Source organism: Colius striatus, chromosome W (genome assembly GCF_028858725.1).
Source record: "Colius striatus isolate bColStr4 chromosome W, bColStr4.1.hap1, whole genome shotgun sequence".
NCBI classification, from domain to species: domain Eukaryota; kingdom Metazoa; phylum Chordata; class Aves; order Coliiformes; family Coliidae; genus Colius; species Colius striatus.
The window spans coordinates 27,122,326-27,149,431 of record NC_084789.1 but is presented as its reverse complement, the minus strand read 5'-3'; the positions used below and the strand labels follow the sequence as shown (position 1 = coordinate 27,149,431).

Genomic DNA, 27,106 nt, shown 5'->3' with positions numbered 1-27,106 from the left:
ACATCCGTCCCTGCCCGTTGCCGGGCAACGATGGCGTCGCTCCTCCTGCGTTGGACGACGCGGAAGTGATGTAGCCGACAAGCTGTGAAAGGTCAGCGGAGCGGCAACTACTTCCTTTTCCGATCTGTCCGCCATCGCCGCCGAAGCATCGGTGAGTGTTGGTTGGGCCCGTGCACGGGATCTGCCGCCATCCGCGGGGACAGCGGGATGGGAGGTGCAGATGTGAGCGCCACGGGCCCAGCCCTGACCGTCGCGGGCTGTCTCCACAGAGATGGGGAAGTTCATGAAGCCGGGGAAGGTGGTGCTGGTGCTGGCCGGCCGCTACTCGGGCCGTAAGGCCGTCATCGTGAAGGTGAGCGCGGGGCTCCGGGGGGCTGCCGACAGAGAGGGCAGGAGGCTGGACAAAGCGAGGGGGAGGGGGTCTCCGCCGGGATTTAAGGGCGGCGGCGGCAGATGGTGCTTCGTGGTGCCATCGCCATCTTCGGCTGTGGTTGGGGCGTTTCAGAACATCGACGATGGTACCTCAGACCGGCCGTACAGTCACGCCTTGGTGGCGGGCATCGACCGCTACCCACGGAAGGTGACCACTGCCATGGGCAAGAAGAAGATCGCCAAGAGATCCAAGATCAAGTCCTTTGTGAAAGTTTACAACTACAACCATCTGATGCCCACTCGGTGAGTGTGACCCCTGGGATGCTGCTGGTGGGGTTGGTGTTACTGGCTTTATAATTTAGAAAATTTAGAAAGCTGTCATTCCTTTATTGCAGGACTGGGTGCATGAGGGTTCTCTCCTAACATGCACATCAAAAAATGAAAGAACACTATATACCTTACAGAGAAATGAAGCAGTTGTCTCATTTTGGGCACTGTGGCCTTGCTGAAACTGTTTTGAAGTTTTTTGTCTGCTTGATCCCCCAATTTATAGTCAAAACGTAACCATTTTGCTATCCGCTTGCTACTTCTCAGGCTGATTTCAAAGGCCTCCTGCTCACAGGTGTCTGCACAACAGATGAGCAGTACTGGCACTTCTAAATACTTTTAACCCTTTACTTGCAATTTTCTTATAATTCATCAATCAAAGCCCAAATTATGCTTGTGTGAAATAGCAAATGAGGATAGAGATTTGGGATCTATAAACAAGGAGGAGTAGAACTCTTTAAGGAATCTGAGGAGGTGTCTACAAATGAGAAGTGTCTGAAGTCTGGTATCCCTGGCAGAGCCTCATCTGCTTCCAGCAATCCCAGCTCTTGTGTGTGCTCTGGTGAACACTGGGAGCCTTTGAGGTTCTGAATTACCTGACTGACCAGACACTGTGAAAATAGGGACTTAGGGATGTGAGACTGAGGGGAAATATTAATGCATTTCTGGAACAAGGCATCTGTCTCTTACTTCAGCCATACTCTCCTTTTTATCATGGAGGTGGCAGCAGATGGACCTTTGAGATGATCCTGAGGATCTGGGGTACTGGTGGAGCTGTGGTAGTCTGGTGACGTTTCTCCCTGTCCCTATGTGGCTACTGCTGGTGTAGGCAGCCAAACACACCATGTTGGGTTGAGCTACTTGTCTCCTGTGAACTGTGTAGCTGTTTCCTCTATGGGATGAATTAAATGTCTTTGGATGCTTTTGTTTATTTAAAGAGGAACCTCATTAACACTTCTAAGTACCTAAAGGGTGTTTGTCAGGAGGATGGGGTAACACTTTTTTCTGTAGTGTCCAGAAACATGACAAGGGGTAATGGACATAAGCTGCAACACAAGGAAAAACTTATTTGGTGTTGAGGTGAGGGACCTTGGCACAGGCTGTCCAGGGAGGATGTGGAGGCTCCTTCTCGGGAGGTTTCCAAACCCGCCTGAACATGTTCCTGTGCCCCCTGATCGAGGGGAACCTGCTTTAGCAGGGGGTTTGGCTGGATGAGCTCTGGAAGGCACTTCCAACTGCTACCATTCTATGACTTCCTGAACAGAGAAGGTTTTATGAGCTGTAGTCCCTTAACCTGGCACTAGTTCCTGCATTTGATGTTCTTGGGCTGCCCACTTTGCTTTCACTCCATACCAGCACCCGGGGCTCTTTCCAACTTTCCTGCTCTCTGCCCAGATATTCTGTCGATATTCCCCTGGACAAAACAGTGGTCAACAAGGATGTGTTCAGGGACCCTGCTCTGAAACGCAAAGCGAGACGTGAAGCCAAGGTGAAATTTGAGGAAAGGTGAGTTGGAAGCTTCTCTGCCGTGGTGTTAGCACCCTTCCTGGGGCAAGGACTCAGTGCCATGGCCTGGCTAGGTCCCAGGTTGGACACTTCTGCCTTGACTTCCTCGCATTTTGGATGAGTGCTTTCCTTCTCCCCTCTGGTGTATGATTACACAACTGTTTGGTCAGGGAGCTGGTGGTGTGAGATAAGGAACAATTCACCAACAGCTGTAGGCTCGGACTGACTTTGTGACGATCTCTTGGCATCTCAGTGCCAATTGATGCACTGCCTTTCACTGGGCTTAGTGGGACAGGGCTAATGTCTTGCCAGGAGTGTTCTGATTAATGATCTGTCTTTCAGTGTTTTGCTCAGGAGCTCCCTCAGCAAGAAGGAGCTGTGAGGAGACAGTGTGCCACCTGGGGCCTTAGCTGTAGTAAAGCTCTCTGCCCAGGAGGGTGACTGCTCTCTTGGGATGTGCCTGATGGCTGCCCTCCACCTGAGAGGATGATGGAGAGTTGGGCAGAGAAGGAACATGATGAGGTTCAACAAGGACAACTGAAGAGTCCTATACCTGGGGAGGAACAAGCCCATGCACCAGTACAGGCTGGGGACTGACCTGCTGGAGAGCAGCTCTGCAGAGAGAGACCTGGGAGTGCTAGTTGATAATAAACTGAACATGAGCCAGCAATGTGCCCTTGTGACCAAGAAGGCCAATGGCATTCTAGGATGCATCAAGAAGAGTGTGGGCAGCAGGTTGAGGGAGGTTCTTCTCCTCCTCTACTCTGCCCTGGTGAGGCTTCATCTGGAGTCCTGTGTCCAGTTTGGGCTCTCCAGCTCAAGAGGGACAGGGAACTTCTGGAGAGAGTCCAGCACTGGGCCACCAAGATGATCAGGGGACTGGAGCATCTCTCTGAGGAGGAAAGGCTGTGAGAACTGGAGCTGTTTATACTGGAGAAGAGAAGGCTGAGAGTGGACCTTAGAAATCCCTAAAGGGTGGGTGTTGAGAGGATGAGGCCAATCTGTAGCACCCAATGAGGTGCAAGAGGTGCAATTACAAGAGGTAATGGGGTGAAGCTGGTACACAAAAAGTTCCATTTAAACATAAGGAAAAACTATTTTACTATTGAGGTGAGGGAGCCCTGACACAGGCTGCCCAGAGAGGTTGTGGAGTCTTCTTTAGGGGTCTTCAAAACCTGCCTGCACATGTTCCTGTGCTCCCTGACTGAGGGGAACCTGCTTTAGCAGGGGATTGGACTGCGTGAGGTCCAGAGAACCCTTCCAACCATTACTATTCTGGGCATCTGTGAAACCTTGTAGCATGTGTGTCCTTCATGAGGTGGCTTAATGAGGAAAATCTGGAAACTGACACTTGCTTCCCCTGGGGATTTAAAAGTTTAAAGTGGATCCAGTTGCAGCCCAGGCTGAAGCGATAGGGTGAATTGCCTCTGGGTGAGCCAAGTGCTGTGACCTGCTATGGAGGGAGGATGGGGACAGCATGGGGCTACTAATACTGAGTGAGTGAGTCTCTGACTGTCTTCCTCCTCTTTCAGGTACAAGACAGGCAAGAATAAGTGGTTCTTCCAGAAGCTGCGCTTCTAAAGGTGTAACAAAGTTGCATCAATAAATGTTTATTAAAACTATTTTGTTTTGTTGTATTTTAAACCAAGCCTTGCAAGGCTTCTTCCTGTGTGGGGGTGGACGTTTCTGCTGCTCTCAGAATGGGCTGGGGACAGCTGTGTGGCCTCTGCAAGAGGGGGGGGGGTGGTGCAGAGGCAGAATGGGATGGACACAGGCACTGGGAGTGGAAATGAGGGTCGGGAGTCCCTCAGGAATTGATAAGGGGTCCCAAAGGCCCCATCAGGCTGTAGGAGGGGCCCCAGGGCATGGTCTGAGCAGGCAGGGGTTTCCCCTATGACTGCCATGGGGTTGAAGCTTCAGTGTGCCCAGGTGGAGATGGAAGCGGATGGGGTGAGGGGCTGAGCTGCAGGGGCTTGGGGAGTGGCCAGGGCTTGGCACAGCGTGGCTGAGGGCCCCTTCTACCTTTAGGATTCCTTTATCTACCTGCCCCAGGCCAGGGGCCTGCATCACATTAAAAGGGGACAGAGTGATTTGGCAGAAAATAAATTCCCTTGCATTCTAACTCTCCTCACTGAGGTGGGAGGTTAGGTGTAAGTTCTGAGTGATGCCCAATTTGCCACAATCAGTCCAGTCACGTTCACCTTCTATGAATTATCACCATTCTGGATACACTGATAGTGGACTGCACCTTCAGTCCAGTCGTGCTCATGAACTAGCACGGCTACACTCTAGGGTTTAGTCGCATTCAGTGAGAAACTGTGACAACTGGCTACTTAGTGCAATTTTATTCATGCAACAGATATACAGGTTCTTATGGATTGCTGGTGATAGTGACTGTCTGCAGAAGAAAGCATGTGCAAAAATAGATATATAAGTATTACAGCACACAAAGTTACAGACAATACAGCCTGGCTACAAAAAGTTAAAGAGAAACTCTCTAGAGAGATTTCTAAGTTTCCTGCAGAAGCACTTAGTTTAAGTCTCACCTGAGGTGTCCCAATGGGGGGAAGAGAGGCTCAGCCCGTTGACTGATCTCAGTCGTGTTCCCCTTGACTTGATTGTGATGGTGTCTTCCCCCAATAACCCCCTTTTCTTTAGCCATTTATATACCTTTTTTTACCCTCAAGGTGGAGTTTGAGTGACTTCAGCCATAAATATCTTTATTACAATTGGCGTAAAATTCTCTCGCCTTGCATTTAAAGGCATAGCTTACAAAAAGTTCAGGGCACAGACTCAAGGAGGAGTGATCACACCTTGGAGGTGGGTAGCCTTTGGGATGGAGGTGTGTTTTGGTATTAAAATGACATTATCCTAGAATAGGGTTGGAAGGGAACTTTAGAGATCATCTAGTCCAACCCCCCTGCAGAAGCAGGTCAACCTAGATCAGGTTGCATAAGAACATGTGGGTCTTAAAGACCTTCAAGGAAGGGGACTCCACACCCTCCCTGGGCAGCCTGTTCCAGTGCTCTGTCACCCTCCGTCATATTTGCAGGGAATTGCATCAAAAAGATGGATTGCATCAAGAAGATGGATGCATCAAGAAGAATGTGGCCAGCAGGTCAAGGAAGGTTCTTCCCCTCTACTCTGCCCTGGTGAGGCCTCATCTGAAGTACTGTGTCCAGTTCTGGGCTCCTCAGCTCAAGAGGGACAGAGAACTTCTGGAGAGAGTCCAGCGCAGGCCACCAAGATGATCAGGGGAATGGAACTTCTTTCATACGAGGAAAGACTGCAGGAACTGGGGCTGTTTAGTCTAAAGAGGAGACTGATTGGAGATTTTATTAACATTTACAAATATCTAAAGGGTATGTGTCAGGAGATTGGGACATCCCTTTTTTCTATAGTAGATAGTAACAGGAGAAGGGGTGATGGGATGAAGCTGGAACACAAAAAGTTTCACTTAAACATAAGAAAAAACTATTTCACTGTGAGGGTGACGGAGCAGTGGAACAGGCTGCCCAGAGAGGTTGTGGAGTCTCCTTCCTTGGAGGTCTTTAAGACCCGCCTGGACATGTTCCTATACGACCTGATCTAGGTGAACCTGCTTCTGCAGGGGGGTTGGACTAGATGATCTCTGAAAGTCCCTTCCAGTCCCTACCATTCTATGATTCTATGAATTGCTGTATTGTGGATTCCTCACATACCAGCAGCAGCTGTATCCACCCTTTAAGCCTTTTTGATTTTATACCTTTCCTCAATTGGTGAACAATGCTGATTTCTAAAATAAGTTTTAATGTAAGTTTTAATTTCCAGGCCACTTAGGTAATTATGCCACAGGACAACGTCCTAGGGTGCGACTCCGAGGAAGTGATCCATGAGCACATCCAGCAGGAGGTTGAGCACTGCAAGGTACATCTATGAGAGTGGGGATGGGCTAGGAGCTTGAGCTTATTTTCTGTTGGGCCGGGAGCCAGTAGTGGGGAGGAAGCAGCACCCCAGTTTAGGGGAGCTGATACTGGGGCCTGGGGCCTGCCTGGCTCCTTCCATAGCACAGACTGGGGCTGGACAGTGGAGTGGGGAGAGCAGTGTCTGCAGTGTCTCACCAACTTGATGGAAAGTTCTCTTGCAGGGACTTTGTCATGCTCTGGAGCAAGACAGTGTGAACTTACATGAGGCTGAGGAAACTATAGAGAAAAGTCACAAGACCCGAAGAAAGAACAAGAACTTCTTCATAAAAATTTTGAGCTATAAATGTCTTTAAAAAGAGATGAAGAGGCATCCTGCCAGGTTGGTGGTTGGAGGAATTGTCTTGGGCTTGTGTCATGGTTTAGTGAGGAGCTGCTTTTGCTTGGTAACAGGGGGAGGGGGCTGCAGTGCAGACCCAGTAAAGAGTTCTTGGACTTTCTCCAGGCTCTTGGGTTCAGACCCACCTCCAGCCCAGATGGGCCAATCTGGTGCCTCTGCCAGCACTATTTAAGGATGGAAATTTGAAGTGCTTGGGAGGAGGTGTAAGAGTGGTACAAGATGGAGGTGACCATGCGGACCCCATAGTCAGAGAAGGAGGAAGGAAGGAGGAGCGCTGGACTGGAGACCCCTCTGCAACCTGTGGCGAGAACACAGCTGTACCCCTGCAACCCATGCAGGGCCATGGCAGGACTGAGAGCCACCAGCAGCTCTGGGTGAGTGCGCCCGGACGGGCAGGAGACTGTGTGAGGAGGTAGCCATGGTGCAAGCTCGTGTGTGCTTATCTCTAAGCAGATAGCTTTGTCTGTATAAAATAAAAGCTTTTACAGTTAAACCTATACTAATGCAATAAGTTAGTATAAAGTTTATTAATACATGTTAGTATAAAGCTCTACATCAGAAGTGATGGTGCATGTCAGAGAGCTGAGCCCTGATGAGGTAGTGAGGAGCAGACAGCTCCTGCCCACACAGACATGACAGCCCCAGCTGGCTCTCCAGTCTAGCAGGCACGCTCGGGCTCACTTTAATCTCAATTAGACTTAATGCAAATCCATTTTAATTCATATTCAAATAAGGAATTATGGAGTGTTTCTCTGTGCCAATAACACAGGGACAGCCATGACGGGCTGTGTGCTTGCTTGTTTGTTGTTTGTGTCTGTCAAAGCAAGGAAGAATAGTCAGACTGGAGGAAAGGGACACTTTCTCCAGCCCATCTGGTGACACGTGAGGGATCCTGTTAATGTCTCTGCCATGTCATTAGCTGGGCATGTGGTGTATTTTTCCTCTCTCTTTCTTAGGAGAGCTTAGGAGACAGGCATGCTGGTGTCTAGGAGGCACTGGAGAGTTCTTGCATCTTCCTCCAGATTCAGGAGAGTATGGCAGTAGCCAGGTCTCATGTTTTCAAGTCTAAGGACTGAAAATAAGGGAAAGGGAGTTAGCTTTGGTATTGCAGACCTTTCTGCAAGCCCATGGTGCCAGACATCTTGAAGGTCTGCAGCTGGAACTCTAGGAGAGCAAGAGGGCAGCTGCATTTCAGATGCAAAAGGGGTAGTGGATTTCTTGGCTTTGGACTGTTTGCAGAGCACCCAGTGTGTAGAAGAGGTCACGTCTCTGCCATTTGGCCCTCACATTCCTTGCAGAAAGCTTTTGACTATGTATACCAGGTCTAAATGATGCTGGGGCTTTCAATCCCACCTCATTTAAAAGCAGGATGCTGAGGGACAGAGCTGGCAGATCATGTCGTCTCTTCTGTCATAACCATGCAGGGGTTGTGACAAGTGTCAGGGGCATTTGCCTCCTCCATGCCTCAGAGGAGAGGTGTCATGGTTTGGCCCAGCTAGCACAGAAGCATCATGACAGTCTCTTGCTCAGTGCCCCCATTCACCCCCACCCTCGTTAGGATGGCAGAGGCCCCAGCGAAACGGGAGGAAAAAGATAAGCAAGGTTGTTGTGGATTAAGACAAGGGAAGGGAGGGCTCACTGACAATTACAGTCCCAGGCAAAACAGACTCTAGTACTCGACTTAGAGAGGAAAGTAGGAAAGTTTATTCTAGGAAGGGAGCAGGATGATGAGAAAATGACAAGCAGCACTTTAAGATCTCCCTCCTCCATCCCTCCTTTCTTCCCAGGCCCAGCTCACTGCTCCTGATATCTCTACCTCCTCCCCCCTCAATGGCTTGGAGAGGGTAGGGAATGGGAGATGTGGTCAGTCTCTCACAGATGGGCTCTGCTGCTTCTCTCTTCTCAGATGAGGACGACTCCTGGCATTCTTCCCCTGCTCAGATACGGGGTCCCTCCACCGGGACACCGTCCTTCACGAACAAAACTGGTGTGGGTTCTTCGCAGCAGCTGCGCCTTTTGCTGATACAGGGTCCCTCCCCTGGGATGCAGTCCTTGGTGAATATCTCTGGCATGGATTCTTTGCCACGGTTGCAGTTTCTGCAGATACAGGGTCCTTCCCTCGGGACATGGGCTTTTCTGGGCATTAATTTAATGAGCTGTTTTTTTGTGGGTTCCTCCCCACAGTTACAGCTTCTGTAAATGTTGGGTCCCTTCCACGGGACAGGGCCTCCTCTGGCCATAGTGATACAGGGTCTGTAATAAAATGCAAACAAATCTCAGCTTCACCAGTTCTCTCCATAGAATGCAGGGGAGTCTCTGCTCCAGCACACCTCCTCCTCTCTTTCCTCACCGACCTTGGAGTCTGTATGGTTGCTTCTCTCACTCTTCCCACTCCTTGCACTACCACCAACCCTAAAAGAAGAAGAAAGAAACAGGAAGAAGCTTCCTTTTTCGGCTTCTTCTTAAAAAGTGATCGTGGAGGCGTCTAATTGGCTCAGCCCCAGAAGTGAGTATGGCTCAGAGGTGGGGAGAGTTTCGAGCAACTTCTTACAGGAGCCATCTTTACAGCCCTTTCCCCCGTACTAGAAAAGGCTGTCATGTCAAACCATGACAAGGGGTTATTTTTGATCCTTGCTCTCCCTCCCTTGCTCTCTCCTTGCAGTTATTTATACATGCTTACATGATAGCTGACTACTGCAAGCTTCATGCTGGCAAAACCCTCCTGAGGAACTTGCACAAAGGCTACAGCAATGTGCAATTCAACTTTGCTTTCAAGAGCACACACTGTATGGTCAAGGGACTGTTCACTGAGCTGCAGGCCTTCAGCCGAGACCTGCTGGGGAGCCTGAACCTCAAGAGTCAAGCTGCTGGAGAGATCCTCCTGCCAGGCTCCAGCCAGGTGGCCAAAGAGATGGATGATCACCTGCAAGTGCCTGCCTCCACTGGGTCAGAGGGAGAGAGGGCAGAGCTGCCCAATTGGGACCAGGTGTGTGAGAAGGCAGATAAAGTCCCATCACCACAAGGCCCAGTGGATGGGGAAGCTGTAGAACACCTGGAGGACTTTTCCCTCGTGATGGACTTGGACATTTACTTGTACGTGCAGAGGTTCTGTGCTGCTGAGTACCAAAGTGTCCTGTGCTGGCACCATGTGGATGTAGTGGATGTCAGCAGTAATGGCATCACCATCCTGTACCTCCAACCATCTGCAGGTGTGTCTGGGAAAGTGGGTGCCATGCAACAGGCCTGCCTGGCCCTGCAGCAGCTTTACCGGCACCTGGAGGTGAGCTTATGCAAGAGAAAGATCAGCAAGGGAGGACTGGAGATGGACAGCCAAGCCCTCAGGGCTCTGATATGTGAGCTGCAGGATCTATATCCCCAGGTGCTCTGCCATGAGGATAAGAAGCAGCTTTATCCTATTGGGAACCTTGTTGATGTGTGTCAGGCCAAGCAGTACCTTCAGGATTTCAGCACCAAGAGAGGTGCTACCCATGCAGCTGGTGCACTCAGCAGCACACTACCCTCATATCAAGCAACTATGGAGGCTACACTGCACAAGCCCAAAGCATCTGTTGACACCTTAGCCTCAAGGCTCAACCCAGGCAGGTTGGAGCTGACAGGTGAGCTCAAGCTAGCTGCCAACTTCAGCACTCTGAATGCTGACAGGTCTCGGGCTAGCCAGGGCCTCCTGCTGAATCAGGACTCTCCACCACTGGGACAAGATCAGATTTCTGGGAAACCCTTCTCAGAGACAGATGCTTTAGGTCTGTTGTGGTTTGGCCCAGCTAGCACAGCAACACCATGACAGTCTCTCACTCAGTGCCCCCATTCACTCCCACCCTCGTTAGGATGGCGGAGGCCCCAGCAAAATGGGAGGAAAAAGATAACCAAGGTTGTTGTGGATTAAGACAAGGGCAGGGAGGACTCGCTGCCAATTACAGTTCAGGGCAAAACAGACTCCAGTACTAGACTTAGAGAGGAAAGTAGGAAAGTTTATTCTACAAGAAACAGAATGGAATAAAAGCAAAAAGGGAGTAGGATGATGAGAAAATGACAAACAGCACTTTAAGATTTCACTCCCCCATCCCTCTTTTCTTCCCGGGCCCAGCTCACTGCTCCCGATATCTCTACCTCCTCCCCCCTCAACGGCTTAGGGGGGCAGGGAACGGAGGATGTGGTGGGTTCTGCTGCTTCTCTTCTTAGATGAGGACGACTCCTTGCATTCTTCCCCTGCTCCAACATGGGGTCCCTCCCCCAGGACACAGTCCTTAACAAACTTCTCTGGTGTGGGTGCTTCCCAGCAGCTGTAGCTTCTGCCAATACAAGGTCCCTCACACGGGACGCAGTTCTTAGTGAATATCTCTGGCATGTATTCTTTGCCACAGTTGCAGTTTCTGCAGTTACAGGGTCCCTGTCTCGGGACAAAGCCTCTTCTGGGCATAAGTTTAATGAGCTGTTTTGTCGTGGGTTCCTTCCCACAGTTACAGCTGTGGATATTGGGTCCCTCCCTTGGGACACAGCCTCTTCTGTACATAGTTTTAATGAAGAAAATCACTGCCCCTGGCTCAGGGTCTGCAGTGAAGTGGTTGGGTCCCTCCCACAGGACACGGCCTCCTCTGGCCATAGTCACTGTCCCTGGCTCGGGGCTTTTAATGAAGTGAATCACTGTCCCTGGCTCGGAGTTTGTAGCAACATGAGTCTCTGCCCCTGATATGGGGTCATTATAAAAATGAGTCTTTACCGCTGATTCGGGGTCTTTAAAGAAATGAAAATAAATCACCAGTCCTCTCCGTAGAATGCAGGGGAGTCTCTGCTCCAGCACACCTCATCCTCTCTTTCATCACTGACCTTGGAGTCCGCAAGGTTATTTCTCTCACTCTTCCTCCTCCTTGCACCACCACCAGCCAGAAGAAGAAGAAGGAAGAAATGGGAAGAAGGAGGAAGAAGCCCCCTCTTCCGGCTTCTTCTTAAAAAGTGATCGTGGAGGTGTCTAATTGGCTTAGCCCCAGAAGTGGGGAGAGTTTTGAGCAACTTCTTACAGGAGCCATCTTTACAGCTCCTTCCCCCTTACCAGAAAAGGCTGTCATGTCAAACCATGACAAGGTCCAAGTGACCCAATGGTACTGACCCTGCAGTACCAGCCTTGTGTCTCTACAACAGATGTGGTTTTCGAGTCAGCAGCAGAGTCTCAGCAGAAGGTTCCCAAAGAACAGGACCATGTGAATGGAGGTGCCAAACTTACAAAGCACAAGGCTCTGTCTGCCTTGGGAGGCAAGGAAAACAGCACTTGGCAGTATCCTGGGTATGCGAAAAGCTCCGGTCCCATCAGGCACAACACATCTAGTCCCTTTGACATGACAAGGACCTCTTTTGCTTTAGACTGCAAACCCTCTGAATCCAAGCCTTTTTTGAGGCATTCCAACAGCTTCTCCCTGTCGAGGTCAAAGGAGAGTCCCAAGGAGGCAGCAGGGTGAGTGAAGGAATGAGCCTGGACTTTCTGTAGTGATCTTACCTGAAAGACGTTTGCTGCACTGCTCTTGATGAGCTGTGCAGGGACAGAGGGATGCAGATCTCAGAGTGTTGCTCCAGGCACTGCATGGTGCTGTTGCTGCAGGCAGCAGACAGGAACAAGCTTTTCCAGGCTAAATAGAAAGTGGAAGCTCTGGTGCAGAAATGTCCTGACCTTGTGTGTCAGTGTGAGCTATTCAGAGCTGGCTGTAGATGGGCCAGATGACAGTGTCCTGAGTGAACTGTGCAGCCTCTTTGCAAGGAAACACCCTCCAGGTTGGATTCAGCAGAGACAAGTACAAGCTCTATCTTGCCTGCTCCAAGGAGATGCTGCCAGGGGTGACTGAGGCCTTCCATGTGTTTTCTTCCAGGAGGCTTTGTGCCCTTAAGTCTCCATCCTTGTCTCCAGGAGCAGAGATGGCATTTAAATGCCATCCATCCAAGCAGAAGCCAGGACATGGTGCTGGGTGCAGGCCTTCCCAACAGCCTGGAGTCTTGCAGCACCCGAACATTAACGATAAAGAAGACCAGTCAGATGTGCCCAAGGCTGAGGAAAAGAGGCCCCCGAGCCCTTGGAGTTTCCAGCAGGCACTGGGGCAGGAGGAGGCTGATGGCTGTGTGGATTCTGGGACTGTGCAAGGAGGAAGCAGCCTCCTGAGCCCTGGTGTGGTTGAGAAGTCAAGTCCTGCTGGTCTGAGGGAACCCCGGGAACAGCCAAAGACAAAGCGGTCTGTGGGGGAGCCCAACATTGCTCAGCTAAAGCAGGTTTTGCCAGACAGATTCCAGTTTGCAAGAGACAAGAACAGAGGAGGCCACACCAAAGCGATGGGGCAGTCGCGCTTGCTGGGCCCTGCTGCAGACAATGCTCCTCACTCCCTGCCCACCTGGCTCTACAGGGCTAGGGCTACTCAGTCGCCTAAGTCTGCTGCCAAGCTGTCACCTGCATCTGAGCTTAGGGGGCAGGAAAGAGCCCTGCTCCCAACAGGGAGGAGCAATGTGCAGGAGGAGTCTGACCTCTCCCCACAGCAGCTGAGGGGCCCTGGCCTTGGAGAGGAAAGCAGCAAGACCCTTCTGGGCCAGTGTGATGCTTGCCAGGGCTCAGGTGTGACTTGCCAGGCAACCTGTGGTCGCTCCTTGTGCAGGACATGCTTTGCAGGGGACAGTACACAGCCAACTTGCTGCAGCTCCTCCTCAGTTGCCCCAAGCCGTAAGATCTCAAGGACATTCAAGATCTCCTCCCTGTCTCAGCATCTGCCTGGCTACTATTGAGACCCAATGCTCCAGGTTGCCTACATTTCTGATGGCATGCACACGGGGTTTCCCATCCCCCATGTTCTGTCAGTGTATCTGGGGGGGGGTGAGTGTGTGTGTGGCAGCAGGGGGAGGGCAGCTCCAGCTCCATATGCAAAGTACCAGAGATTTTCAGCTGTGGAAGGCAAAAAGCTCCACACCAAGTTTGAGAGCAGCTTTTGAAGAGCATATGGTCTATAGGTTTAGTTCAAAGTGAACCCATGTGGGCCACAGTTGTCTGTGTATTTTCAAGTTAGACAGACTCTCAAAAGCCAGCTCTGAGGCACAGCACTCAGGTGGTTGTTTAAAATGCTCTCTTTCTCTTCCAAGGTCAGTGACCCCCACCCAGGACACCCTTACAAAGGGGGAAATTTCTGTGCTTTCCTGCCTGACAACAGAGAGGGGCAGAAGACAGCAATGCTGCTGAAGAAAGCCTTTGAGCATGGGCTGACATTCCAGATCAAGTCTTGCAATGAAGAGTTTCCTCTTCATTGTGACATCCCACACAAAACCTCCTGAGATGGAGGCAAAGCCAGGTATGTCCCAGCTCATCTCAAGGTGTGTATGGGGGATGTTTTAGCAAACAGAGGAGAACCACAGGCTCCACTTCAACAAATCCTGGCCTAGGTAGCTCTTTCAGGCCCCTACAATGGCAGAGCTGGTGCCTCCCTTTGCTTCAGCTCACAAGGCAGATCATGTGAAGTGATGTGATATGATGTGACGTGACGTGATAGGCCAGCCCTGGCACCCTCCAGCTGGAGCTAAAGTTCTTTTCCATCCCACACCTGGGGACAAGAATTCTGGGCCCTCTTCACTTAGAGCTCTCCTGGCTCTTCCTGTGACAGTGCACCTGGAGTTGGCTGCAGAGCCAACAAGTGCTGCAGCTGCCAGGAAAGTACGTTCATGTGGAGGAGTGGTTAAGGGAGAATGGACATGGACCCCAGGGTATAATGTTGTTAGCATTACTGTATATGGAAAGTTAGAAGTAGTTAGGCTAAGGTCTGTATCGAGGCCTAGTGAGCAGTGTGGGATGTTGATGTAACCTAGCAGTCTAGGGAACTAGTGGGGCATGCTGAGCTTGTGCATTCTTGCTTAAACAAAGCAAAGAGATTAGTGAAGAATGCTGAACGCTGAATCTTGTTTTTCTCAAAGAAATCGTTATCTCGAATGTTTACCTGTTTGTTATCTATGGAAATTTCTGGTTGTGGATTCAGATAAGCATAGTCTCAAGTAACTACATGAAAGAGCACAACATAATCCTAAAGTCTAAGAAAACTGGTAAACATCACGGGGACCTGATGAAGTAATCATTTGTGGAAAGTATATAAACTCTGTGAAATTTTCTGTTAGTGGGGGCTCTGACTTTGGACACTAGTCCTCAGGTCCCTAGGGCCCTCAATAAAGCACCGCATAAAACGACCTCGGTTGTTTTGTGTTTTCCTTCGGGAACGGGCAGCAGTGAGAGCTGGATCACACCAGGATCTGCCCATTCGACCTTAAATCAGGTCCCTGTCTTGGCCTCAAGATAGGCAGAATTTGGATTATTGGCACCCATATGTTGCAAAAATATAGAACAACTGCTCTCTTAGAAGGGCAGCAGCAACACAACTAGACTGGAATGCTGGCAAGAGAGGCAGCAAGCAGCAAGAGCGGGTTACAAGTGAGATCCAGCCAGGCTGGCAGGAAAGCACTGCCCTTTTTCTACAGACAGGCTTCTTCAGGTTGCAACAGCTGGGCCAGCAGGAGCAGCACACTGCTACAGGACAAAAAACCAAAAACAAACAACCCCCCCCCCCCCCAAAAAAAAACCCAAAAAACCCCAAACAAAAAAAAATCCCAAACAAACAAACAAAAAAACCCCAAACAAACAAAAAAAAACCCCAAACAAACAAAAAAAAACCCCAAACAAAAAAAGACCCAAACAAAAAAAGACCCAAACAAAAAAAGACCCAAACAAAAAAAAACCAAAAAAAACCCCCCAAAAAACAAAAAAAAACCCAAAAAAACCCCAAACCCCCCAAAAAAAAACCCCCCAAAAAACCCACCCCCCCCAAAAAAACAAAAAAAAAAACCCCAAAAAAACCCCCCCAAAAAAACCCCAAAAAACCCCCAAAACCCCCCCCAAAAAAACCACCAAAAAAAACCCCCAAACCCCCCCCCCCAAAAAAAAAACCCCCAAAAAAAAAAACCCAAAAAAATCACATTGTTTCAGGGCATATTCAGTAGCCTCAAACCTCATCACCCACAAATCCTCTAGAAGAAAAGCGAGGCTCTATGAGTGCTGTCCCTTGCATCATCCTGGACAAAACAGCTGTTCCTCAGGAGGACATTCCATCTTGCCCTGCAGGCACCAGCTCATACTCCCAAGAGAGATCTCACCATGGGACGGAAATGCCTTGCAGTTTATAACCAGAGCTCTCAGGACAAGGCATAAATCTCTCTCCCCTCAGTGCCTCACCCTGACGAAGCATCCTAAAGATCTTTGTGAAAAGACAGAGCCACAACACACACAGCAATCAGCAACAGTGATGCTCCCTCGAGGCTGTGTGCCTCAGGAGCATTCCCAGGCAGATCCATGCCCACCCTTCCATCACATGGTCCCCTCCTACACAGGAGCTGGAGTTAGAGCATGTGGCTCTCATCATAAGTGATGACTTTGCCCATTGACTTCAACAGGTTAAGTGCTTTGGATGTATCAGATCTTCCCAGGGAGTCCAAGGCAATGTCAACACCTGAGGGAAGGAATTAAGTCACTAGAAGTTTCTTTGCACTTGAAAGAAATGCAAGACAGTCAGAAAAGTTCTCCAGCACAAGGTACCTTTGGGAGAGATTTTCCAGACCTTCTCTGCATAATCCATCATTCTGTAGTCAATGGGGTGAGTGACTCCACTCTCCTTCAGTGAGTCATGCTTCGAGGCAGACGCTGTGCCAAAAATTGGGACATTCTCTACAGTCTTTCACAGCTGGATGGCAGCAGTTCCCACACCACTTGAAAACCAGCAGTGAGAGACTTTGAAGCAAAGAGCCCCAGCAGGCAGAAAAGCTTCTGGATAAGTAAATTATCCCCACAGCACTGGGAGGGCAGGGAGGCTGATATCTGGGACACTGTGGGGAGGATCGAGCCCAGCTGCTGGGAAACGGGTTCAGCATTTGCCAGTGCCTGGGTCAGCATGAATCCCGTGGCTCTGGCAAGTGATGCTTTGTCAGTCCACCCCCATTCTGATCCCTTCCTCATCTGTGTCACTCGTTCAGGAGCTGCACATTGAGGCTAAGTCTCAGCATGGCCTGGCAAGAACTGTTTACCTGCAGCCATATGGATGAGAATGCTCTGGTTGGGTCTCAGGTTTCCAAAGTCAAACAGGATCATATAGGCAGTTAACAAGAGCAAGTTGTAGGTAGTTGACATATAGGTAGTTGACAAGAGCAGCCGCTTCCTCAAAGCTCATTCCTTCAGGCATCAGGAAAGTCTGGCTAGATGGTACATTCACAACTTCTTGCCAGAGCCCTGACCTAGCCAGGACCATTACCTTATCACCAACCTAAAATCAGAGGACAAGGCAGCCTGAAACAAGCCCCAGGCTAGCAGAAGTCATCACACCCTGAACCAGGTACACAAGTTGTTTTCTGTGCAGAGGTCTGCAGCATCCCTGGGCTCAGGTGGGAATCTGCAGCCTCTGCTCCACTTGTCATGCAAACCACTGCACCTCTCATCACAGACCTGGGCACATACCAGCAGCCTTAGAGGGGCTGCAGGTGCCCCAGGCTCTGGCTTACACTCAGGGTGCTGCCTGATTGCCAGCTTCCCAAACCAACAGACCCCCAACAAGGTAAGGGAGATAGGGGTCATGTCCCGCCCATCCTGCCCAAGCTGTCAGCAGAAGTCTGGACACCATGAAACCTTACTGTTGCCCCTCATGAGCATCATTTTGCCAACAGGCAGGAGGCCTGAGGAAATACTTAACAGGATCAACCCTGGAGAAGGAATGTCCAGCCTTAGGAAAACCTCTCAGGTCTAAGTCTCAGGCCTGAAGTCCCCAAAATCTGCTTTTATCCCACTGTACAAGAGACGGCAAAACAGCAGGTAGTCAAGAGACAGAGAGCATAAAGGCTCCTCAATGTATAGGTTTAGCATTTATACTTGAATAAATCAAGATGATCTCCTCCATGGGGAGGGGATAATTTTTGACACATTGGGATTTTCTTAGAGATGATTTGTTTTGCTAGTTGCACACCCAAGAATCATCTTAAAGCACCATCATTATAACAGCCCTAAGACCCAAAGGTCTGGGACATACAGAGCCAACTCCTCTGTCCCTCAAAGTCCTAGAAATGTTGCAGGCAAAGGATCATGGGCCATGAACCCGGCATCAAGAGCAAATAATCTGCTCATGCCCACACCTCACCACTCTGAGGTAGCCCTGGTCAACTCTGTGGCAGCTGGAGCCATTTCCTTCTATATCCATGCAGTATAAAATGATAGACACAAACACATTCAGAAACAGCATGGTCATGCTTTAGCCCAACACCCTACCAATCCTCACCACTAAGAAGAAAAATTGATGCATGCAAAAACACCGAGGAACACGACCCGAGACCCCAAAGATCTCGGCTCTGGGCGGGGGAAGCCGGCAGTCCCCTCACCGCTCCGGGGTGAGGGCAGCCGGGGCGGCGGGAGGTTCGGCCCGAGCAAGGACAGCGCGGCCCCTTTGTCGAAGGGCTTTGTCTAATGCCGGGCCGCCACGGAGCCTCTGCGGGCAGGATCGCAGCGGACGCTGCTAGCGTGATCCCGAGGAGGGGAGCGTGGCTCTGCCCCGTCGGAGGGACGGTCACCCGCGGGCCGCCGCCGCCTCCCGCCGCTCGAGCTCTCCCAGGGCTTGGAGCCCGGCGGGGCGGCGGCGGGGCCGCACCTGCGGGCAGCGGGGCGGGGCCACCTGCGGGCTGCGGGGACGAACCAAACTGAACCAGGACGAACCAGGGATTCAGGGAACCTGTCGGTCACTGACGCCGTCACCGACGGCGTGGACGGTTCCGGCGCACTCCATCCCGGGGCAGATGGGCGGCGGTGGCAGACGGTCGTACAGTCCCCGCCGCCTCACCAGGTCGGCGAAGTTGAGGCCGCAGGCGTGGACGCGCACCGAGACCTCTCCGGGCCGCGGACCGCCGCCGCGTCTGCACCTTCACCGTCTCGTAGCCACCGAAACCCATCAGCACCAGCGCCCGGTGCTCCGCCGCTCACCAGCGGCTCGGGGGCGGGGACCCCGCTCGGAGGCAGGGGCAAGCGGACCTGGCTCAGCGGACATAGCAGAGAGGAGCGACGGCGGACGGAGAAAAGCCGGGACGCAGGGCGCGGCCAGAGGGCGGAACGGTCCGGCGCGGAGCGGGGCCGCGGCAGTAGGGGTTGCGCTTCCCGGCTCCGCCTCCCGCCCCTCCGCAGCCCGGTGTCCCGGGGGACGCACCGCTGAGGGGCTTCTCCGGCTTGGCCGCCGAGTAAAGACTTTCTCCGGCAGGTGCCGAGGAGAAGGGGGTGGGGGCAGATGTGCCCATACACCCTCCGCCGGGGCCGTTAATTAACGAAAACTCATTTGGGCCGCAGCCCTCGGGACGGCAGCTCCGCGGAGTCCGGCCACCCGCAGTCCCCTGGCCACGCTGCACTGCATGGAGGGTCTCTCTTCCTCCGCACCACCTTTTTTCCCACTTTTTTTTTTTTCCTATGTTAGATGATTCATTTCAAGGAAACAACCTGCTTTCATCTTTTCTGGACACACCTTTGAAACGGCTGTTTTGCTGGAATGTCATCTTGCTGAGCTATTTCTACAATTTATTGTAACTGATGTCACTTGGAGAGAGGTTTAATAAACATCTCTCTGCTAGTAGCCCTGAAATGGCTGCATATAGTGGAGATGAGGCGTGGACTGACTCACAGACAAGAGGGAGGAGTAGAACTCTAATCCCGTAGCTAAAGACAAATAAGGCAGGCTGTGTAGACAGATCGATGGATCCAGCCTCTCCTGCTCATGAGGAAGCATCTGCCAACAGACAGCAGTCCTTTCCCTGAATTCACTGCTTGGGTCTACATCCAGCTCCCATGTATCACACTTGCCATCAAGTCACACAAGTCAAGGAACCCCTGAAAACTACTCATCCCCCAAAAAGAAAGCAAAGACCACTCAAAGGATAGCCAAAACATGTACTGGGGAAGTTTCCACGAACTCCAGTGCTCCAGAATTCCCAAGCCAAGCAAAGCCTGGCACAAGGCCTGCTTTGGGCAGGGCACTACCAGCACTGCTGACAGCATCTGATGGAAGGCTCTGGCCAGCCCATGTATTAGCCTTTGTTTGTGACAGCAGTCCCACTCTTCAGGTGAATGCAAGAGTTTTGTCTGAACGTGCCTTTATCCTGCAGGGCTGTATTCCAGGATGGGCTGGCCCTGGAGCCACGCAAAGGAGGATGGTTGGGGCTGCTCAGGAAGCAGAGCACAAAGGCAGGAAAGCAGCCAGGAGGGCAGAGGCCTGGAACAGGCTGCACATCATCTGGCTCTGCCTTGGGGCACGTCTATGGATATCTGGATGGCTGCACTGGGAACAAGGAGGAAGCTCGTGTTGAGTTGTTGTAGTGGTGCAAGCAATATTCACTTGAAGACATAAAGAGTCTAGGTAATGCATGTGCAGAGATGTACACAGATAACATAGCACAACCAACAGAGCTGACTCAAAGCAACCCTTCCTTTGCTAGCTACCTCCTTTTATGCTGTTTCTGCCCATGAGATCACCCAGGGCCCAATGGATTAACTTGCAGCACCTGTTTCTGAAGTAACTTGCCAGCTGCATTAACTTGTCCCTACCATCTTTATTCAAGCTGGCTGGTCCAAGCTACATTTGTGCCTACAATTCCCCCCTTTTTCTTTTTTGGACCAGACAGCCTTTAGCAACACATTTCAAAATTAAAGGTACATGAAGAAAACAAATATTTTTACCCATGGCCATGAGTTTACAACAAAAGGTCAATAACAGCTACATCGCTGAACAATATAATTGTAATGGGTCTGGGATGGTAGTGATTTTCCACAGCAGCTCCTGCAGTGCTGTGCTTACTGTTGATATCAATATTATGACTACCGCTTGCACAACATCGGGGCTGTCCCTCCAGCATTCCTTCCCCCACCTTCACCAATAGCTGTGAGTGGGCATGATTTTGGGAGGGACTATGGCCAGGACAGCTGACCCAGGCTGACCAAGGAGATATTCCATACCATATGACGTCAGCTCAGTAATATAAACTGGGGGAAAGGAGCAGGAAGGGGAGGCGAGATTCATTTCTGGCCTTCCCAAAGCAACCGCTACGCGTACTGAAGCCCTGCTTCTCGGGAGGTGGCCGGACATCGCTGCTGATGGGAAGTAGAGAGTAACAGCTTATCTGCTTCTGCTTTGCTTCCCGCGCACGCGGCTTTGCTGCTTATTTATTAAACTGCTTTTATCTCAACCCACGAGATTCCCATCTTATTTTCTCCCCTTCCCTGGCTTGCTTCTCGGGAGGTGGGGGGTAAAGCGGTGTGGTGGGCACCTGGCATCCAGCCAGGCTCAAACTACCACAGCCCTTTTGGCGCCCAACGTGGGGCGAGATAATAGCAGATTTACATTAACTGCATTGCAATTACAGTAAACCAATGAGAGCAAAGTTCCTGTGCTGGTCACGGAGCCTTGCTGCTATGCAGCTTATCTTACACTTTCTAATGTTTGGGAACACGATGCTCCTAACATTGACTCTTGGCTGTACTTTAACCTTAATAGCTTTGCTAAGCTGGCTATATAATTTTGTGAAGAGGATGAAAGGGCCTGGGAACATGATGGCCCAAATAATAATAGCAAGTCTCATTCTGTTACTGATGAATTTAGTGTGCTGTGGGAGCTATCTTGTGGAGGCCATGGGGCAAAGCACCTCTTTCTCCTCAGCTCGGACTGATCTAGACAATTCTGTTACACAGACTTCCCAGGTCCTTAGTCACCCTTATACGAGAGTTTTAATATTACTAATTAACATGGTTGGTATATTATATATCTTGTGGAATCTGGAGTCATCTGGGTATCAGAGAGTACAAATTTGTGATGGAAACATGTTAAAATGCCCCCTGAAGTGGCCAGTCCCTGGGTGGCAGGGTATGTGGATGAATTTAGGCAAATTTCTAGGACGGTTATCACCTCCTGTAACCTGGGATTTTACATCTGAACAGATAAAAAACCCTGCTTTACTGACACGCTACCTGATAGAAGGGTGTCTTACCTACCCTAGTGAGGCCCATCAGGTTCAGGCACTATACTGGGGCCTAGCCTCTGCCTACCGAGCTGCATTCCAGTCCTCTCAGAGAACTGTGATTGAAATGGAAACTCAAACGGTACCTGAGACCAACATAGTTGAGTCAGTCGCAGTCCAGCCCTCTCAGAGAACTATGGCCGAGGTGGAAATTCAAACTATACCTGAGACTACCATGGTTGAGTCAGGGAACCAAACAACAACCACAGTGGTTGCCCCAGTAGTGAAAAAGAAGCAGTGGATAAGGAGGTCAAGTCCATATCATCGATTAGTAAGGGCAGACGAGGAGGAAGAGGAAAGGCTAGAAGAAGAAACTGGTCCTTCGGTAAGGAGATCAGGAGAAGTGAAAGAAATCGAAAAGGAAATGGAAACTACTCGGTCCCTCACCTCAACAGAACTTAGAGATATGCGAAAAGATTACAGTCGCCAGCCAGGTGAGCGGATTGGTGCCTGGCTGCTCCAATGCTGGGATAACGGGGCTGACAGTCAACAATTGGAAGGCAGAGAAGCCCAACAGCTAGGATCTCTTGCTAGGGACCGGGGAATTGATAAAGGCATTGGAAAGAAAACCTCAGTTTGTAGTCTCTGGAAACGACTCCTCTCAAGTGTACGGGCAAGATACCCATTCAAGGAAGACCTTGTAAATGCCCGAGGAAAGTGGACTAGAGCTGATGAAGGGATCCAATATCTAAGGGAATTAGCTGTGTTGGAAGTCATCTATGGTGATCTGGATAATGTCGAGGCCTCCACAGATCCAGACGATGTCCAGTGTACACGGGCCATGTTGAGAAAAGTGATCCAGAGTGCCCCAGCTACATATTCTAATATCCTGGCAATGGTGTATCATCCAGACATGGACATACCAACAGTGGAGAGGGTATCTTCTTGGTTACAGAACTATGAAGAGAGCCTCTGCACCTCCTCATCAGTGTGGGATGATGGCCTGATTGTTAGATCTGCCTCAAGAACTCAGTCATCCACTGTCCCGACCAGGGGAAAGGGAAGTCCCAGACGCAGGAGTACACCGCGAAATGAACTCTGGCTCTTTTTGCGTGGCCAAGGAGAGGATATGAGGAAGTGGGATGGTGAACCCACTTTTAAGCTGGAAGCGCGTGTACGTGAACTAAGGGGGAAGACAGCTGTTAGAAAAGGACCGCCCAGGAGAGCTGTCAGCAGAGTGGCTGCCAAAACAAAAGAGGACAATCAACAATCTCCAAGACATAGAAGAACTGCAACTACTTCCTTCGAAGCCAATGAGGAGACTTCAGGTCTGCAATTGCAAGGATCAGATAGCGAATACTCTGATGAAGAACAGAAATAGAGGGTCCCTGCCTCCAGCCAGGAGGAGGAAAGGGATGACCGAATCTACTGGACTGTGTGGGTTCGATGGCCTGGCACATCAAACCCACAAAGGTATAAAGCCTTAGTAGACACAGGGGCACAGTGTACATTGATGCCATCAAGGTATAGAGGCACAGATTCTGTCTGGATCTCTGGAGTGACAGGGGGATGTGAAGAATTATCTGTATTAGAGGCTGAAGTGAGCTTAACAGGGGACAAATGGAAAAAACACCCCATTGTGACTGGTCCAGAGGCCCCTTGTATTCTTGGCATAGATTACCTCAGGAGAGGGTACTTCAAAGACCCCAAGGGGTATCGATGGGCTTTTGGTATAGCCACTGTAGATGCAGAGAAAATCAAACAACTCTCTAATTTACCTGGCCTCTCAGAAGACCCTTTTGTTGTGGGGTTGCTGCAAGTTCAAGAGCAACAGGTACCAATTGCTACCAGGACAGTGCACCGGAGGCAATATCGCACGAACCGAGATTCCCTGGCTCCCATCCGTGAGTTGATTCATCAACTGGAGGCTCAAGGAGTAATTAGCAAAACTCATTCTCCATTTAATAGTCCCATATGGCCTGTGAAAAAATCTGATGGAGGGTGGAGGTTAACAGTAGACTATCGTGGCCTGAATGAAGTGACACCACCACTGAGTGCTGCTGTACCAGACATGTTAGAGCTCCAGTATGAACTGGAGTCAAAAGCAGCCAAGTGGTATGCTACGATTGACATCGCTAATGCATTCTTCTCAATTCCATTGGCAGCAGAGTGCAGGCCACAATTTGCCTTCACATGGAGAGGTGTCCAATATACCTGGAATCGATTGCCCCAGGGGTGGAAACATAGTCCTACTATTTGCCATGGTCTAATCCAAACTGTGCTGGAAACGGGTGATGCCCCTGAACATTTACAGTACATTGATGACATAATTGTATGGGGCAACAAGGCAGAAGAAGTGTTTGAGAAAGGGAAAAGAATAATACAGATTCTCCTGAAAGCTGGTTTTGCTATAAAAAGAAACAAAGTAAAGGGACCTGCACAAGAGATACAGTTTTTGGGCATAAAATGGCAAGATGGGCGTCGGCATGTGCCTATGGATGTTGTGAATAAAATAGCTACTATGTCTCAACCGACTAATAAGAAAGAAACACAAGCTTTCCTGGGCCTTGTGGGATTCTGGAGGATGCATATCCCAGGTTATAGTCAGCTTGTGAGCCCTCTCTTTAGAGTAACCAGAAAAAAGAACTGTTTTGAGTGGGGCCTTGAGCAACAACAAGCTTTTCAACAAATTAAACAGGAAATAGCTCGTGCAGTCGCCCTTGGGCCCATCCGTACAGGACCAGATGTGCAGAATATCCTCTACACTGCCGCTGGAGAGCATGGTCTCACCTGGAGCCTCTGGCAGAAAACATCTGGAGAAACCCGAGGTCGACCATTAGGGTTTTGGAGCCGAGGATATCGAGGATCGGAAGCCCACTACACCCCAACTGAAAAAGTAATACTAGCAGCATATGAGGGACTTCGAGCTGCTTCAGAAGTCATTGGCACAGAAGCTCATCTCCTCTTGGCACCACATCTGCCTGTGTTACACTGGATGTTCAAAGGGAAAACCCCTTCTATACATCATGCAACCAGCGCTACATGGAGTAAGTGGATGGCGTTGATTACACAACGATCTCGGCTGGGGAAATCTAATCGCCCAGGAATCCTGGAAGAAATCATGGACTGGCCAGAAGGCAGAGATTTTGGAGCATTGCCTGAGGAAGTAGCTCGCGCCCAAGAGGCACCACCATATAATGAACTGTCAGAAGATGAGAGGCATTATGCTTTGTTTACTGATGGATCCTGCCGCGTGGTAGGAAATCATCGTAAGTGGAAAGCTGCTGTGTGGAGTCCCACACGACGAGTTGTTGAGGCTACTGAAGGAGAAGGTGAGTCAAGTCAGTTTGCTGAAGTGAAGGCTATCCAACTAGCTCTAAAGATTGCAGAACGAGAGACGTGGCCAGTACTCTATCTTTACACTGACTCCTGGATGGTGGCTAATGCTCTATGGGGATGGCTACAGCAATGGAAGAAGACCAACTGGCAGCGCAAGGGTAAACCCATCTGGGCTGCTGCATTATGGCAAGACATTGCTGCTCGGGTGGAAAATATGACTCTGAAGGTACGTCATGTAGATGCTCATGTGCCAAAAAGCCGTGCCAATGAAGAACAATGGAATAACCAACAGGTAGATAAAGCTGCTAAAATTGAACTAGCTCAGGTAGATCTAGACTGGGAGCGTAAAGGTGAGCTATTTATAGCTCGATGGGCCCATGAAACATCAGGACATCTGGGAAAAGATGCAACATATAGATGGGCTCGTGATCGAGGGGTGGACTTGACCATGGAAGCCATCACACAGGTCACCCATGAATGTGAAACGTGTGCCGCAATCAAGCGAGCCACACGAATCAAGTCTCCCTGGAACAGAGGCCAATGGCTGGGTTTTCAGTATGGTGAGGCCTGGCAAATTGACTATGTTGGACCACTACCACGAACACATCAAGGCAAGCGGTATATACTCACCATGGTGGAAGCAACTACTAGTTGGTTGGAAACATACTCTGTAAACCACGCCACTGCCCGAAATACTGTCTTGGGTCTTGAAAGGCAAGTTTTGTGGCGACACGGCACTCCAGAAAGAATTGAATCAGATAATGGAACTCATTTTCGAAATAATCTCATAAACTCCTGGGCAAAGAAACATGGCATTGAGTGGATATAACACATCCCCTATCACCCTCAAGCCTCTGGAAAGATTGAGAGATATAATGGGTTACTAAAGACCATGTTGAGAGCACTGGGCAATGGGGCATGGAAGCAGTGGGATAAAAATTTAGCAGAAGCCACTTGGCTGGTCAATAGCAGAGGTTCAACTAACCGTCCTGGTCCTGCCCAAACAAAACCACTGCATACTGTGGGAGAAGATAAGGTCCCCGTAGTGCACCCAGGGAAATGGCTGGGGAAGGCAGTATGGGTTGCACCTCCCACGGGAAAAGGCAAACCCATTCGTGGGATTGTCTTTGCTCAAGGGCCTGGCTGTACTTGGTGGGTGATGAGAAAGGATGGGGAAACTCGATGTGTACCTCAAGGAGACTTAACCTTGGGGGAAAAATAACCTGTTATGTGAGTTATCTGTTGTAGATGAACTTTGCAAGAAAAACCGGACAAGTGGACAAACCAAGCCGGTGCTGGTGCCCAACACTGAACATACTGTTTCCCCTGGCCTGGATATTCATCTTGATGGATGAGACAGAAGTTATGACCTGCTCCAGTGAACATCTACAGAGGATGAAAGATATAAGAATGTTGTTTGTTTGTTTGATGCAAGATGCAAGAGGGAATACAAGAATGATGTTTGTCTGTTGAAGAGTGGGGGTACTGGTTAATGAGAGTATATAAGAATGTATATGGATTGTTACGATGGTTTGTCTGAGCATGACATAAATGGTATGGAATAAGGGGTGGAGACTGTAATGGGTCTGGGACGGTAGTGATTTTCCACAGCAGCTCCTGCAGTGCTGTGCTTACTGTTGATATCAATATTATGACCACCGCTTGCACAACATCGGGGCTGTCCCTCCAGCATTCCTTCCCCCACCTTCACCAATAGCTGTGAGTGGGCATGATCTTGGGAGGGACTATGGCCAGGACAGCTGACCCAGGCTGACCAAGGAGATATTCCATACCATATGACGTCAGCTCAGTAATATAAACTGGGGGAGAGGAGCAGGAAGGGGAGGCGAGATTCATTTCTGGCCTTCCCAAAGCAACCACTACGCGTACTGAAGCCCTGCTTCTCGGGAGGTGGCCGGACATTGCTGCTGATGGGAAGTAGAGAGTAACAGCTTATCTGCTTCTGCTTTGCTTCCCGCGCACGCGGCTTTGCTGCTTATTTATTAAACTGCTTTTATCTCAACCCACGAGATTCCCATCTTATTTTCTCCCCTTCCCTGGCTTGCTTCTCGGGAGGTGGGGGGTAAAGCGGTGTGGTGGGCACCTGGCATCCAGCCAGGCTCAAACTACCACAATAATACAGAAATCCATAAACTCAAAATAAACATAATCTGATATGTGTTGCTAGGAGGGACGCACACTGGAAGGAAGGGATGAG

At 50.2% G+C, this 27,106-nt stretch overlaps 1 protein-coding gene and 1 pseudogene across 2 annotated transcripts; one reads left to right on the top strand and one right to left on the bottom strand.

The window, feature by feature from the left end:
• Nucleotides 1–67: 67 nt before the first annotated feature.
• LOC133628526 (large ribosomal subunit protein eL27-like) lies at nt 68–3,827 on the top strand. 2 transcript variants are annotated; one of them, XR_009820734.1, is made up of 6 exons: nt 68–151; nt 270–352; nt 506–675; nt 2,095–2,205; nt 2,548–3,180; nt 3,738–3,827. XR_009820734.1 is itself a non-coding variant. In XM_062016806.1 (5 exons), exons 2-5 carry the CDS (start codon nt 272–274, stop codon nt 3,784–3,786), a joined length of 411 nt encoding a protein of 136 aa, XP_061872790.1. In that variant the 5' UTR covers nt 68–151; nt 270–271; the 3' UTR covers nt 3,787–3,827. The 2 variants fall into 2 exon arrangements, 1 of the variants encoding a protein (XP_061872790.1); XM_062016806.1 differs by lacking the exon at nt 2,548–3,180.
• Nucleotides 3,828–15,924: 12,097 nt separating this feature from the next.
• On the bottom strand, nt 15,925–18,846 carry LOC133628400 (synaptic vesicle membrane protein VAT-1 homolog; annotated as a pseudogene).
• Nucleotides 18,847–27,106: the final 8,260 nt, after the last annotated feature.

Excerpts from the sequence above, each read along its gene's own strand:
- LOC133628526 (XM_062016806.1), top strand. The coding sequence starts at position 272 with ATGGGGAAGTTCATGAAGCCGGGGAAGGTGGTGCTGGTGCTGGCCGGC. Across the intron at positions 676-2,094 it reads AACCATCTGATGCCCACTCG|ATATTCTGTCGATATTCCCC; the intron begins GTGAGTGTGACC and ends CTCTCTGCCCAG. Across the intron at positions 2,206-3,737 it reads AAGGTGAAATTTGAGGAAAG|GTACAAGACAGGCAAGAATA; the intron begins GTGAGTTGGAAG and ends CTCCTCTTTCAG.